The 13,599-nt window shown below is 38.9% G+C and overlaps 1 protein-coding gene across 1 annotated transcript in view; it reads left to right on the forward strand.

Annotated features, from left to right (window-relative positions):
- Nucleotides 1-13,599, forward strand: part of STYX (serine/threonine/tyrosine interacting protein) — a 36,715-nt gene that overhangs the window by 16,383 nt on the left and 6,733 nt on the right. The window contains exons 5-9 of the mRNA XM_006160544.2: nucleotides 1,840-1,900; nucleotides 2,631-2,667; nucleotides 3,323-3,362; nucleotides 3,465-3,515; nucleotides 4,498-4,570. Of these exons, the coding sequence (XP_006160606.1) occupies nucleotides 1,840-1,900; nucleotides 2,631-2,667; nucleotides 3,323-3,362; nucleotides 3,465-3,515; nucleotides 4,498-4,570 (262 nt within the window). The remainder of the gene's footprint in view (nucleotides 1-1,839; nucleotides 1,901-2,630; nucleotides 2,668-3,322; nucleotides 3,363-3,464; nucleotides 3,516-4,497; nucleotides 4,571-13,599) is intronic.

The following is a 13,599-nucleotide window of genomic DNA, read 5'->3' on the forward strand; positions in this document are numbered from 1 at the left end:
GGAAAATGGAGGAGGATTGCAGTGTGGCCATCCACTTTTCTCTGGTGAGTGTACACACACTGTAGTAAAAAAAAGAGGTAAAGAGAGAGAGAAAAGAAAATTTGTGTTCTGGCATAAAGCACTGAGTTGTATCTAATTGTGAAAGAAATACTGGTTGTCAGAAAAATAATGATGCATTTTGGTGTAGAAAAACAGGAAAATACATCATGACTTTTCAAATGGCCCAATACTTATGGATCTTTGAAAAGTGCAGAATGACCTCAAGAAAAAAAATTGTCCACAATGCTACAATCTAGAGAAAACACTTTAACATTGTGATATATTTCCTTCTTAATTTTTCCCTGTTAATGTATATAATCAGAGACTTAATATATTAAATAAAATTAGAGAGCTTTTGAGAGATTTTTGCCATAGGGCACATGCACTTTCTGAAGAAAGAGTCAGAAAGTGAGAAATCACCCCCCAGAGGGCAGCCATGCACAACCTTTTCTTCTCCATTTTCCTCCCAGGACTTTGAGCACTCACACACACACACCTGGTGTGAGTTTTAAATCCCCAAGTCCGGGACTCAAACTGCAGTTGGTCATGTCGGAGTCTAGCGACAACCATTACTCCATCTGCTGGTCCTGAGGATGTTATAATGTAAAAGTTTATCCTATTCATTTCTAAGTGTCATAGATATTTTTTAGTGACAGTAATCTGGATGCAGTTTCTTCACCCTAGTGGGGAAAAAAATTTCCCATATTACAGGTTTACTTAGTCACTTTAGGATATAGTCATTAAAAACAGATGGTCTTGGGTATGCAGAAAGTGGAAATTTTTCATAAGTAAGTCTAGAGTATTAGTAATGCTTTATTGTTCTGTTTCTGTTTTTTTTTTTTTTTTTCTCTTGTTTGATCCAGGGGTAGGGGCAGGTACGTGATAAAAGAAGCCACAGGTCCAGGACTTGAACCATGGTTGGCTATGTGGGAGTCCAGTGCCTTTAACCACCATGCCACATGTTGGCCCAGTAATGCATAATTTTAACTGTTTTCTAAAGTGTAAAGTTAGGACAGTTGTTCTCTTATCTAATTTTTGCTTTAGTAAAGATTAGTTCAAAGAGTGAATGAATGTTAATTGATGGCTCCATCATACTACTACGTTCCTTTCTGTTTTGTTTTTGTTTTTTTAAGTATTATTTATTTAATTCCTTTTGTTGTTACCTGAGGGAGACAGCGAAAAAGAGAAAGCAAAAAAAGCAAGCCTCCAGGTCTAGTACTCGAACTGTGGTCGGCCATGTGGAAGTCCAGCGCCTTTAACCACCATGCCATCTGCAGGGCTCTTCCTTCTGTTTTTATTAGCTCTTTGTCTTTCAGACTTCAGGCTTCCTGTGAAATGTCCTTTTTTTAAAAAAAAAGAATTAATCTTTAAACTGAGATATTAGAGAAATGATAACATCTCAGTTAAGGCTTTAAAATGCTATGCTCTTGGGGCTGGCAGGTGGTTAAGGGTGCTGGACTCCTACATGGTCGACTGCAGTTCGAGTCCAGACCTAGTAACTTGCTTTCTCACTTTCCCTCTCTCCTTCTCTCTCGCTCTGTCCCTGTCTGGTAAAATTTAATTAATAAATAAAAATTAAATAAAAATAATTTTTAAAAATTTAATAAATAAATAGGTAGATAAATAAATAAAGGCTATGCCCTCAAGTAATATAAAATAAATGACCAACTTCTTCGGAATGTGATACTTTGGAAGTTGTTTTGCGTCCTGTTCATGGTTGCTAAGAAACATTCAGAATAAAAATTTTATATACATAATTTTACCTGAAAGTGTACTTAACACAAAATATTCTATTTTCAGATATTTAGTCTTGGATATTGCAGATAATCCAGTTGAAAATATAATACGTTTTTTCCCTACGGTAGGTATTGATATCTTAATATCATTTTAAAAAATGTATTTGTGGTTTAATCTCTTGATAGTGGCTTTCAGACTTACTACTTTTTAGGGCTGGCTCTATGGCCTGATGGCCAAAGTGCCCAAATTCCACATGGTTGAGTCGAGATCCAGTGACTGAAGATAAAACACACCATGGGGGCCGGCAGGTGGTGCAGTGGTTAAGGATGCTGAACTACCGTGTGGCTGACTGTGGTTCAAGTTTTCATAGAAATGTTTTTTATGGTCTCCAAAAATTTGAGAAGTCACACTTCAGATGTGTTAAATTAAAATTAGACTTCCATATATATTTTTTAAAATTATAATCGAGCACATACTTATACACAAAATTAGGAAACTAGAGACAGAAAGGTGAGCACCCTCCATGGGTCTGGTCATGCTGTCATTCCTTACCTCCAGCCCCTTGGGCACTTGAGTGTTTCAGGCTTACTGGGGTGGGGATTCAAACCTTTGTTGCCATGTGGTATCTTACTTCTCTTGAGTAGCCAATTTACTTCTTTGGCACAGAGCCAGTCTTTCTGTATATTATTTATGGTAGTTGTAATAGCATCTGGAAATTCTTGAATTAAGATAATTCTTATTCATGTAAATTAATAGCAAGCTTTTCAGTAGGTTTTTTGTTTCACTGTATGAGTTTATTGTCTGCTTATGTTAATCCACATATTGTGTCCTAACACATTGTCTTCTGCTTTTAGACGAAAGAATTTATTGATGGGAGCTTACAAACTGGAGGTAAATATTTTACTTAGGAAATTTTTATTTTTAGGAGATTATTTGACACAGGCAGTTTTTTAAATTGGTGTTTGTTTTAAATGTAGGATGTGGAAGTATTGTAATTATTTTTCCCCATCTACTTCTTTTATTAAATAGGTCTTTTTAAATGACCCTACAGAGGGACCAGCAGATGGCATAATGGCTGTGTCGCTGGACTCCCATGTAGCCGACAGCAGTTTGAGTCCTAGATCCAGTGGCTTAAACTCACACCGGGCACGTGTGTGTGCATGCCCAAGATCCCTTGAGAGGAGAATGGAGGAGACAGGATTATGGCGTGGCCATCCTCCCAGGGGGTGATTTCTTGCTTTCTGTCTCTCTGTCTTTCTAGCGAGTGCACATGCCCTATAACAAAAACCTCTCCAAAAAATAAATAAATAACCCTGCAGAAGAACTCTTTTTAAACTCTTAGCTTTTAATTTCTTTAAACTTTTTTTTGTGATTTACAGTTAATTTAAATTATGTAAGACTTGAAATTTAAAAATATTCAAGTGATATATCTATCATATAAAATGTTTAAGGAAAGTTTTATTTTACTGTGGTTTTATAGGTGATGTTTAGTTCAGCCATTAAGTCAGGTGTTTTTCTATTAGAGTAACTATGTCTTGTTTTTCAGGAAAAGTTCTTGTCCATGGAAATGCAGGGATCTCTAGAAGGTATGAAGCTGGAGAGAAATCTTTCTTTTCCTGGCATTTAATTACTAAGGTGTATTTTCTGATATTTTTTTTTTTCTAAAAAGTTTTTTCCTCCCTCTTCAGTGCTGCCTTTGTTATTGCATATATTATGGAAACATTTGGAATGAAGTACAGGTAAGAAAGTACTTTAAAACCTGGCCACAAATTAAATTATTAATATTTTTTTAAGGATTATTTATTTATTTATTTCCATTTGTTATTGCTACTTTCTCTTTTTGACGAGAGAGAGAGAGGGAAAGGGAAATTGAGAAAGCAAGCTATCAGGTCCAGGACTTGAACCATGGTTGGCCATGTGGGAATCCTGCGCCCTCATTTACACCACCTGCTGGCCCCGACAAATTAAATTCTTATGAACATGAAACTGTCTTTATTTTTAAAATTTGCTGTGGGGTGATCAAACTTGCTGGAAACAGGGAGGGAGAGAAGGAAGAGAGAGAAAGTGAGAAGGCATCCCCACATGTGTATGCACATCCAGAATCTCATCAAGATGCTCAGACGGAGAAGCAATTTTGACACGAACATTCCCTCTGGAGTATGCTATCTTCCTGTCCTCTGTTTTTGTCTCTGGGAAGCACCCTCTTGTGAAATTTTAAAAATTTCTTAGGAAAACATTTGAATACATGTTTTGTTTATGTGATTACAAACTTATTTAACATGTATTGATGAACTTTGCACTTCGTATATTCTTCTTATTATTTAGAAACTTGTCAGTAATGATAATACAGTGAAAATACAGTTTCCATTTATTGAGTCTCTGCTATGTGCCCACTACTATTCTAGGCACATTGAATTCAGTTAAGTCTCATAACAACAGAAAGAAGTATATATCCTTCTCGTTTAACCAGGGTTAGTATTTTGATCATGTACTGTAAGCACAAAGTACCTTATCTCCCACCTTCTTAACAGTTCTCCAAGATAGGTGTTACTGTACTTGTCATTTTACCTGACCATGCTTTTCTCCTACAATTCACTATTCACCTGTAGGGTGATGGTGTACAGTCCTAATTTTTATTAAGTTATGATGTTAGGTAAAATTTGGGAAACTTTAGAATAATTCATGAAATAACACCATAATATTTTCTTATTCTGTTTTCAGAGATGCATTTGCTTATGTTCAAGAAAGAAGATTTTGTATCAATCCTAATGCTGGATTTGTCCATCAACTTCAGGTGACTTCTCTTTCTCTTTAAGGAGAGTCAGAAAGTAAGATAAAATACTTTGGTAATGTAACTTAGATGTAGAATATACTCTGTGAATGCTTTCAGTTACCATAATCAAACTTCATTTGTTTTTTCTTTTTAGTCTTTATTTTTGTTTCCTTTTTGTTTAATTCTCATGAAATAGGCTAAGATTTGTGGAATTTGTTTTCAGAACTGATTGTCTCACATTAACCTGTTTCCCTCTGATTTTTTTCCTATAATAAATACAGTAATTCTTTCCCAAACATCTTAAGAGTTGTGAGAATTAAATTGATTCATAGAAAGCAGTTTGAATAATGTCTAGCACATAGTGTTGTCACAAATAATATCTCCAATGTCATTTGATTTTTCAACAATGTCTAAAAAAGTATTGAAAGCTCTGCTGTTGCCAAGTAGGGGTTAGAGACTCGTTGCTAAATCTAAGGTAAAATAATCGATATTGGAAAGTTACTCAGGGACCAGCAATAAGCGTAATGGCTATGTCACTGGATTCCCACGTAGTCTACCGCGGTTCGCGTCCCAGACCCAGTGGCTTAAAACTCACGCCGGGCGCGTGTGCGTGCGTGCCCAAGATCCCAAGAGAATAGAGGAGAAGGGATTGCAGTGTGACCATCTTCCCTGGGGGGGTGATTTCTCGCTTTCTGTCTCTCTGTCTCTCTCTGTCTGTCTGGCGAGTGCACGCGCCCTATAGCAAAAACCTCTCCAAAAAAAAAAAAGGAAGTTACTCATTTTTATCTCTATTTTGATCACAAACAGACCACTGTTTACTTATTCTATGTATTTTATCCTTCCCATGATTCACATTTTGTTGATGAGAGCTCACCCCCAGGGAAGATGGCTGTCCCACAGTCCTTTCTCCCCCATTTTCCACTCAAGATTTTGGGCTCACACACACATGAACCCACTATATTTTTTAAGCTACTGGATCCAGGATTCAAACTATGCAGTCACCTATCTGGTATCCAGCTGACTTAACCACCATGCTAGTGGTAACACTGGCCCAGTACCATTGGGCCTAGTAATATGTTTCTGTTCTGATTTATAAATGTGTACCTAAAATATGAATAATGAAAAGTTAAACACAAGTTATATGAATCAGCTTTTCTGTTCTGTGATATTTAGGAGCTTACTGCCTGCAGCTTATGAAAGCACCCAGTTAACTCAGGAACAAATGAGATGTCACTTACCTTAAAAAATGTGTAATTTGGGGGGATCAGCAGTTGGTATAATGACTCTTTCGCTGGACTGTGATGTAGTCAACCACAGTTTGAGTGCTGGACTCAGTGTCTTAAACTCATACTGGGCATGTGTGTGTGTGTGTGCCCAAGATCTCAAGAGAAGGGATTGTGGCGTGGCCATCCCCCCCTTGGGGGGTGATTTTTCACTTTCTGTCTCTGTCTTTCTGGCGAGTGCACGCGCCCCATAGCAAAAACCCCTCCCAAAAAAAAAAAAGGAAGTTACTCATTTTTATCTCTATTTTGATCACAAACAGACCACTGTTTACTTATTCTATGTATTTTATCCTTCCCATGATTCACATTTTGTTGATATCTGACAGATGCACTGATAAAAACAGTAGTAGTATAAACCTGTGAATTACCTTACTGAATCAGGTTATTATTTTTATGTTTTGTTTTATCAATTTTGTTGCTATATTTGGTTAAAAAAAATCAAGTTAGGTTTTTTTAGTTTTATGTTACAGGGCACATGGGGTTGACAGAGAGAACCTATACTCACACCCTGCAGTGGGAGAGATGGCCACTCTGTAATCTCTTCATTCTTTTGGGATTTTGGGCATGCACACACATGCACACGCACGCACATGCACATGCACATGCCTGGCTTGTTTCTCAAGTGCTTAGGACAGTTAAGCCAAGTGGAAACCAGTGCTTTAACCACCACACCACCTGCTGGCTCTGTCCTACTTTCTTTTAATGAAAATAACAGATTCACTTTTGTTTATCATTTTATCTCATACTATAGGTTTGTTTTTTTTTATCTTAAATGCTTTTTTTTTTTTTTAAGAGAAAGATTTTCTGCTGTAGAGTGTGCGTGCTCACTGGAGTGACAGAGAAAGTAAGAAATCAATCCCCAGGGAGAATGGCCACATGCAGTCCCTTCTCGTTTCTCCTTCTGGGATTTTGGACACATACACACACATGCCCAGTGTGAGTTTCAAGTCACCCGGTGCAGGACTTGAACTGCAAACAGCCATGTGGGAGTCTAGTGCCTTAACCACTACAGCACACTTAATTGTGGTGATACATTCTGAGAAATACATCATTAGGAGATTCTTGTCATTGTGCAAATATGATAGAATGAGCTTACACAAACCTATATGATACAGCCTACTGTGCACCTAGGCTGCATCTTCAAAACCATTGTATAGATTATCTCTTATGTCTTCATAAATTTTTAAAGAATTGTTTTATTAATTAATTAATTATTCAATTTGACCAGAGAGAGACATAGTGAGAGAGGGAGACACACAAAGCTGCCAGGTCCGGGACTTGAACTGTGGTTGGCCATGTGGGAATCCAGCACCTCAACTACCACAAAGATGCCAACCCCCCCCCACCTTTACAGATATTTTCATATTGTTACCTCCTATTACTCAAGAGCTTTAAATAGTACTGAGAGGCTGGCAGGTGGCATGGTGGTTAAGGGCATTGTACTCCCACATGACCAACCATGGTTTGGGTCCTGGACCTGGCAGCTTGCTTTCTCACTTTCCCTCTCTCTCTCACTCTGTCCCTCTCTGGTCAAATTAAAATAAATAAAGTTAAAATAATAATTTTTTAAAAAACTAAATAAATAATACCAATAAACAGAATCATCTATATACATTATCTGCTATATATCTCTAAATTATGACTTTTTTTTTTTTTTTTTTGGTTTTTGCTATAGGGCGCATGCACTGCCAGAAAGACAGAGATAGAAAGCGAGAAATCAACCCCCAGGGGGTACGGCCATGTCGCAATCCCTTCTCCTCCATTCTCTTGTAGGGATCTTGGGCACGCACGCACACGTGCCTGGTGTGAATTTAAGCCACCAGGTCAGGGACTCAAACCGTGGTCGACTACATGGGAGTTCAGCAACATAGCCATTACACTAACTGCTGGTCCCTCTAAATTAGGACTTTTTATATTGTTTAAAATGTTTATATCCAATTTTGTAACCTTATTCTTTATTTCATCCTTAATTCTGCATTTTAACCGATCCTGTTACTTTTCCCAGCTTCTTTATTCGATTCCTAAAGTTTGACTTTGAGCTTTTTTTGTTTGTTTTTCTTTTGTTTTATTTTGCCAGCGGGCATGTGCACACACCAGAGATAGAACGAAAGTAGGGCACTCACCCCATTCAACCCTGGCACAACACAGTCCCCCTTTCCTCCACTCCTCCTTTCCGGTAGGATTCTGGGCCCATACACCTAGTTTGTTTTTCAAGCTGCTGGGACTGAGATCTTAACCACTTTCTCTGTGGGATCCAGCAGAGTACTTAATAGGGCTGATCCATTGCACATTCTTTTTTTCTTTTTGAGAGTTTTGTTTTGCTATAGTGTGTGTGCACTAGCTGGAGAGACAGAAAGTGATAAATCACCCTCCTGGGGAGCTGGTCATGCTGCGATCCCTTCTCCTCCATTCTCCTCTCAGAATTTAGGGTACACATTCACACATACCTGACCAGAGTTTCAAACCACCAGGTCTGGGACTTGAACCACAGTCAGCCATGTGGGAGTCCAGCACCTCAACCATCACACCACCTGCTGGCCCTACACATTACTTTTTTTTATTAGTAGTATTCTTGCTAGAGGGCACATGCACTCACTGGAGAGAGAAAGCAACGTACACCCCCCCACACACACACACACAGCTTGGCACAATCCTTTTTCCTCCATTTCTCCATCTGGTTAGGATATGGAGCATCTGTGTAACCACACCCATTGTGTTTTTCAAGCTGCCTGGGACAGGATTCAAGCTGCTGTCAGTCATGGGGAGATCTAGCTCCTAGGGCTCAGCAACCACTCTGGTATAGTGTCGGCTCGAGCATTATTTTTAAAAGTTTATGGAAACTGGGGACCAGCAGTTAGCGTAATGGCTATGTTGCTGGACTCCCACGTAGTCAACTGCGGTTCGCGTCCTGGACCCAGTGGCTTAAACTCACGCTGGGCGCATGTGCGTGCGTGCCCAAGATCCTGAGAGGAGAATGGAGGAGAAGGGATTCAGCGTGCCCATCCCCCCTGGGGGGGGATTTCTCACTTTCTGTCTCTATTGTCTCTCTCTGGCTTTCTGGCGAGCACACGCATCCTATAGTGAAAAACCTCTCAAAAAAAAAAGTTTATGGAAATTGGTAAATATACCTTAGCTTAAGAGACTGCATTCTCCAGAGACAGAGAAACATAGGGAAAGTGAGAAAGCCCTCTCCCCCCCTTTTTTTTTTTTTTTTACTTTTTCTCATGTGGCTTCGTATACCTACCACGATGCTAAATATTTAAATCCAAGGGCATACTAATTAAAAGTTTTTTTCTCTCTCAGATGACTTGATTTAGCAAGTACGTCAAGTGTTGTATAGGCAAATGTAAGGTATTTTTAACATTTAATATAAATTTTATTTATACATTTATTTTTTAAAAATTTGACTGGAGAGAGACACACAGAGAGAGAAAGTGAAAAGGCAAGCCGGTAGGTCCGGGACTCAAACCTTAGTCAGCCAGGTAAGAGCTTCTAGACCTTAACCACCATACCACCTGCTGGCCCCAAATGTAATATATTTTATTAGTCTCATTCTTGTTGGGCCAGCCCCATTGCCTGGTTAAGTGAGCAGTTTTAATTCTGGATCCTGCAGCTTGAAAAAAACAGCAGACATCTGTGCGTACATGCCCAAAATCCCAACAGGAGGGAAAAATGGAGGAGAAGGAATTGTGGTGTGACCATGTCCCTGTGGCGCTACTCTGTTTTTTTCCTGAGTCTTTGTTCCCCCTTGAAACTTGAGACTCGATTCAAGCCTTTCATTGTTTCAGGAAAGATTTCTATTTTTTTTTTCAATAACTACTTTATTCATTGTCATTATTTTTATTTAATATATTTTTGAAGTTGACTAGAGAGGGACAGAAAAGGAAAGTGAGAAAGCAAGCTGCCAGGTCCGAGGCTTGAACTTCAGTCAGTCATGTGGGAGTCCAGCCACCTTAACCACCACGCCACCTGCTGGCCCTCTATTATGTATTGATATTTGACTTTGTTCTCGCTTGATATCCCCTTGGATCTAGTTTTTGGTAGTTCCCTTTTGTCTTCCATATCGAATATTCTCTGTAATTATTCTCAGCTGTGTCTTTTATTTATTTTTAAGAGTTATTTTAACTTTATTTATTCATTTATTTTAATTTGTCCACAGAGGGATAGAATGAGAGAAAGTGAGAAAGCAAGCTGCCAGGGCCGAGACTAGAGCCATAGCTGGCCATGTTGGAGTCCATTGCCCTTAACCACCATGCCACCTGCCAGCCCCAATTGTCTTTTTTTCTATATTTTTTCTTAATTTTTCTCAAACTTTCCTTCCCTTTTATTTTGTGTATGCATTTGGCACTGTTCCAGGCACTGGCGATTAAGCAGAGAAAATAGCAATCCCTCACCTCATGGAATGTATTCTAGTGAGGGAAATCATAACAAAGTAAAACGTAATAGGTCACGGGTCTGAGGAAAAAGTCCATGTAAGGAGAGAGGAGCTTAAAAAAAATAACTTTTGTACTGAGAAAGTGGTATTTGGGCAAGAACCTGCTGAAATCATGTACACAATCATGGGAAGAAATTCCGTCTATATCCTAGGTAGAAATAACCAACGCGTATGCTTTGATGTGGGAGCTATGGATTATTTTCAAGGGAATTGTGACAATGTTGGTATGACTGGAATTGAGTAAGCAAATGGGATAGTAGGGGATAGATCTGAGAGATAAGAGGCCACATTTAGACGTTTATAGGTCACCATAAGTGAAGTCTTTGACATAAAGTGAAGGAATGATGTCTTCAAACAAGTTATTTCTGGCTACTATGTTGAGTACAGGCTGTAAAGAGAGTTGGGGGCAAGGGCGGAGACAAGTAGACCACAATTAGAAGGCTATTGTAATTATCCATTCATAAGAGAAGATTAGTTTGGACCAAAGTATTTCATGGAAAGAGGTGAGAGCAGATTCTGAGGTTTTTGTTTCCTTACTTATTTTTAACCTTAAAATGCTGAAACTGGGTGAGATCAGTAGAAGAGAGAGTATAGATAGAAAAGAATTTCAGAGACAGAATCCTAACTAGGTACCTCAAACACGTAGAGGTGGGGAAATGAAAAAATTAGCAAGAAAGGTAGAGAAGGAGCAGCCAGTAAAGTAGGAAGAGAAATGAAGATTGGGGTGTCAGGTGAAGAATAAAGTGTTTGAAGGAGGGAAAGATCTACTATTTGTCAAAGACTTGATAGTAAGTGGGAACCAGCAGTTAACGTAATGGCTATGTCGCTGGATTCCCACGTAGTCGACTGCAGTTCGTGTCCCGGACCCGGTGGCTTAAAATTCACGCCGGGTGTGTGTGCATGCGTGCCCAAGATCCTGAGAGGAGAATGGAGGAGAAGGGATTGCGGCGTGACCATCCCCCCTGGGGGGTGATTTCTCGCTTTCTGTCTCTCTGTCTCTCTCTGTCTGTCTGGCGAGCGCACGCGCCCTACAGGAGACAAGTAGACCACAATTAGAAGGCTATTGTAATTATCCATTCATAAGAGAAGATTAGTTTGGACCAAAGTATTTCATGGAAAGAGGTGAGAGCAGATTCTGAGGTTTTTGTTTCCTTACTTATTTTTAACCTTAAAATGCTGAAACTGGGTGAGATCAGTAGAAGAGAGAGTATAGATAGAAAAGAATTTCAGAGACAGAATCCTAACTAGGTACCTCAAACACGTAGAGGTGGGGAAATGAAAAAATTAGCAAGAAAGGTAGAGAAGGAGCAGCCAGTAAAGTAGGAAGAGAAATGAAGATTGGGGTGTCAGGTGAAGAATAAAGTGTTTGAAGGAGGGAAAGATCTACTATTTGTCAAAGACTTGATAGTAAGTGGGAACCAGCAGTTAACGTAATGGCTATGTCGCTGGATTCCCACGTAGTCGACTGCAGTTCGTGTCCCGGACCCGGTGGCTTAAAATTCACGCCGGGTGTGTGTGCATGCGTGCCCAAGATCCTGAGAGGAGAATGGAGGAGAAGGGATTGCGGCGTGACCATCCCCCCTGGGGGGTGATTTCTCGCTTTCTGTCTCTCTGTCTCTCTCTGTCTGTCTGGCGAGCGCACGCGCCCTACAGTGAAAATCTCTCCAAAAAAAAAAAAACTTGATAGTAAGTTAAATGAGAGAGATTGAGAATTGATACTCCATTAGAGACCTGTGGTTATTGGGATCCTTGACATAGTTTTTGTGAGTATGAGGGATAAGCATAATTACAGAGAAGCAAGAGAAAATAGGAGAAATTCTAGCAAGAATAAACAATTCTAGGAATTTTCCTTTGAAAGAGAAAAACAGGTAACTGATGGAGAACTTAGAGGGAGTTTTTGTTTTCTAGGATGGGATGAGGTATAATGTATCTTTATGCTGATTACAACAATCAGAAGAAAGGAAAAAAATTGCTATTTTGCCAGAATTGCATAATATGGCCAGTTCTCTTCTTTGTTGATTTCTCTTAACTCATTATTTCTGTGGTTTGTATATTTTATTTCTTTCTCCCATTTTCTTGTTTAGCTTGAATACTTAATGTTATCTCCTGGTGTTATATTTCTTTGTCATGTTTCTTTTAGGAGACCTTTTATCTCTTCTTTGAACTCATTTCAGAAGTGCCATTGTCTTAGCTCTGACTTCTATACAAAATACTATAGAATGGGCAGCTCATGTAACACGTGCATTTTTTCGTCATTCTAGAGCTTAGGAAGTTCAAAATCAGTAGGCTGCTGATTCATTTCATAGCAAGGGTCAGTCTCTGCCTTGTAGATAGCCGTCTTCATGCTGTCTTCACAAGGTTGGGGTAGGGAGAACTTTGATCTCCCTACAGGGGTACCAATCCCATCATCAGGGCTCCACTTTCTTGGCCTCATCTAAACCTAATTACTTCCCAAAAGGCCCCACTTCTTAATGCCATCATATTGGAGGGTAGGACTTCAACATAACAATTTTGGGGGGAATGCAAACATTCTCATAACAGTCATACTTGCTTTGATTTCATATACAATTTATAATTTTTATCTGCTTCATGATGTAATTTTCATGGTGTTCTTTTGAATCTTTTGTTTATAACACTGCTCCTTTTTTTTTTCTTGAAACATCTTTTCTTCCATCCTACAGATTACTTTTATTATTATCTGTTGGTATTATCTATTGATTTTTTTACTGTGAGTGTTCTTAGATGAGCTGTTTGCTCAGGAATAAAGTTGTGGGAGAGGGGCCAGAGGAATGGTTGAGGAAGGCAGTTAGCTTGAATTTTCTCAGTTGTCTTGAAAGATTTTTCTCACCAACACTTTTTTCTTGGTGGCATGAGTCAGCAAGTATATGGCAGAGTTCCTTATGTTGTAGGTCTGTTTTGTTTCAGTTGATAAATATTGGATGCATATTAGAATCACCAGTGGGGTCTGGGTGTGTACGTATTAATTAATTTTATTTATAATTATATATTTTTTAAATTTGGTACTGGGCATGTGTGCTCACCAGAGAGAAAGTGAAAGCAAGCCACCGGGTCTAGGACTCCAACCTGGTTGGCTATGAGGAATCCAGCTCTTTAACCACCATGCCACCTCCTGGTCCAAAGAGAAGCTTTTTGTGTTTTTTTTTTTTTTTTTAATTCTTTTTATTTTAACTTTATATATTATTATTTTGTTGTTGCTTTTAATTTGACCAATGAGAGACATATATATATATATAGAGAGAGAGAGAGAGAAAGTGAGTCCCCACTTTTGGCACTCGAACCACAGTTGGTCATGTGAGAGTCTAACACTTTTA

The sequence above is a fragment of the Tupaia chinensis genome, unplaced genomic scaffold (genome assembly GCF_000334495.1).
Source record: "Tupaia chinensis unplaced genomic scaffold, TupChi_1.0 Scaffold000688_1, whole genome shotgun sequence".
NCBI classification, from domain to species: domain Eukaryota; kingdom Metazoa; phylum Chordata; class Mammalia; order Scandentia; family Tupaiidae; genus Tupaia; species Tupaia belangeri.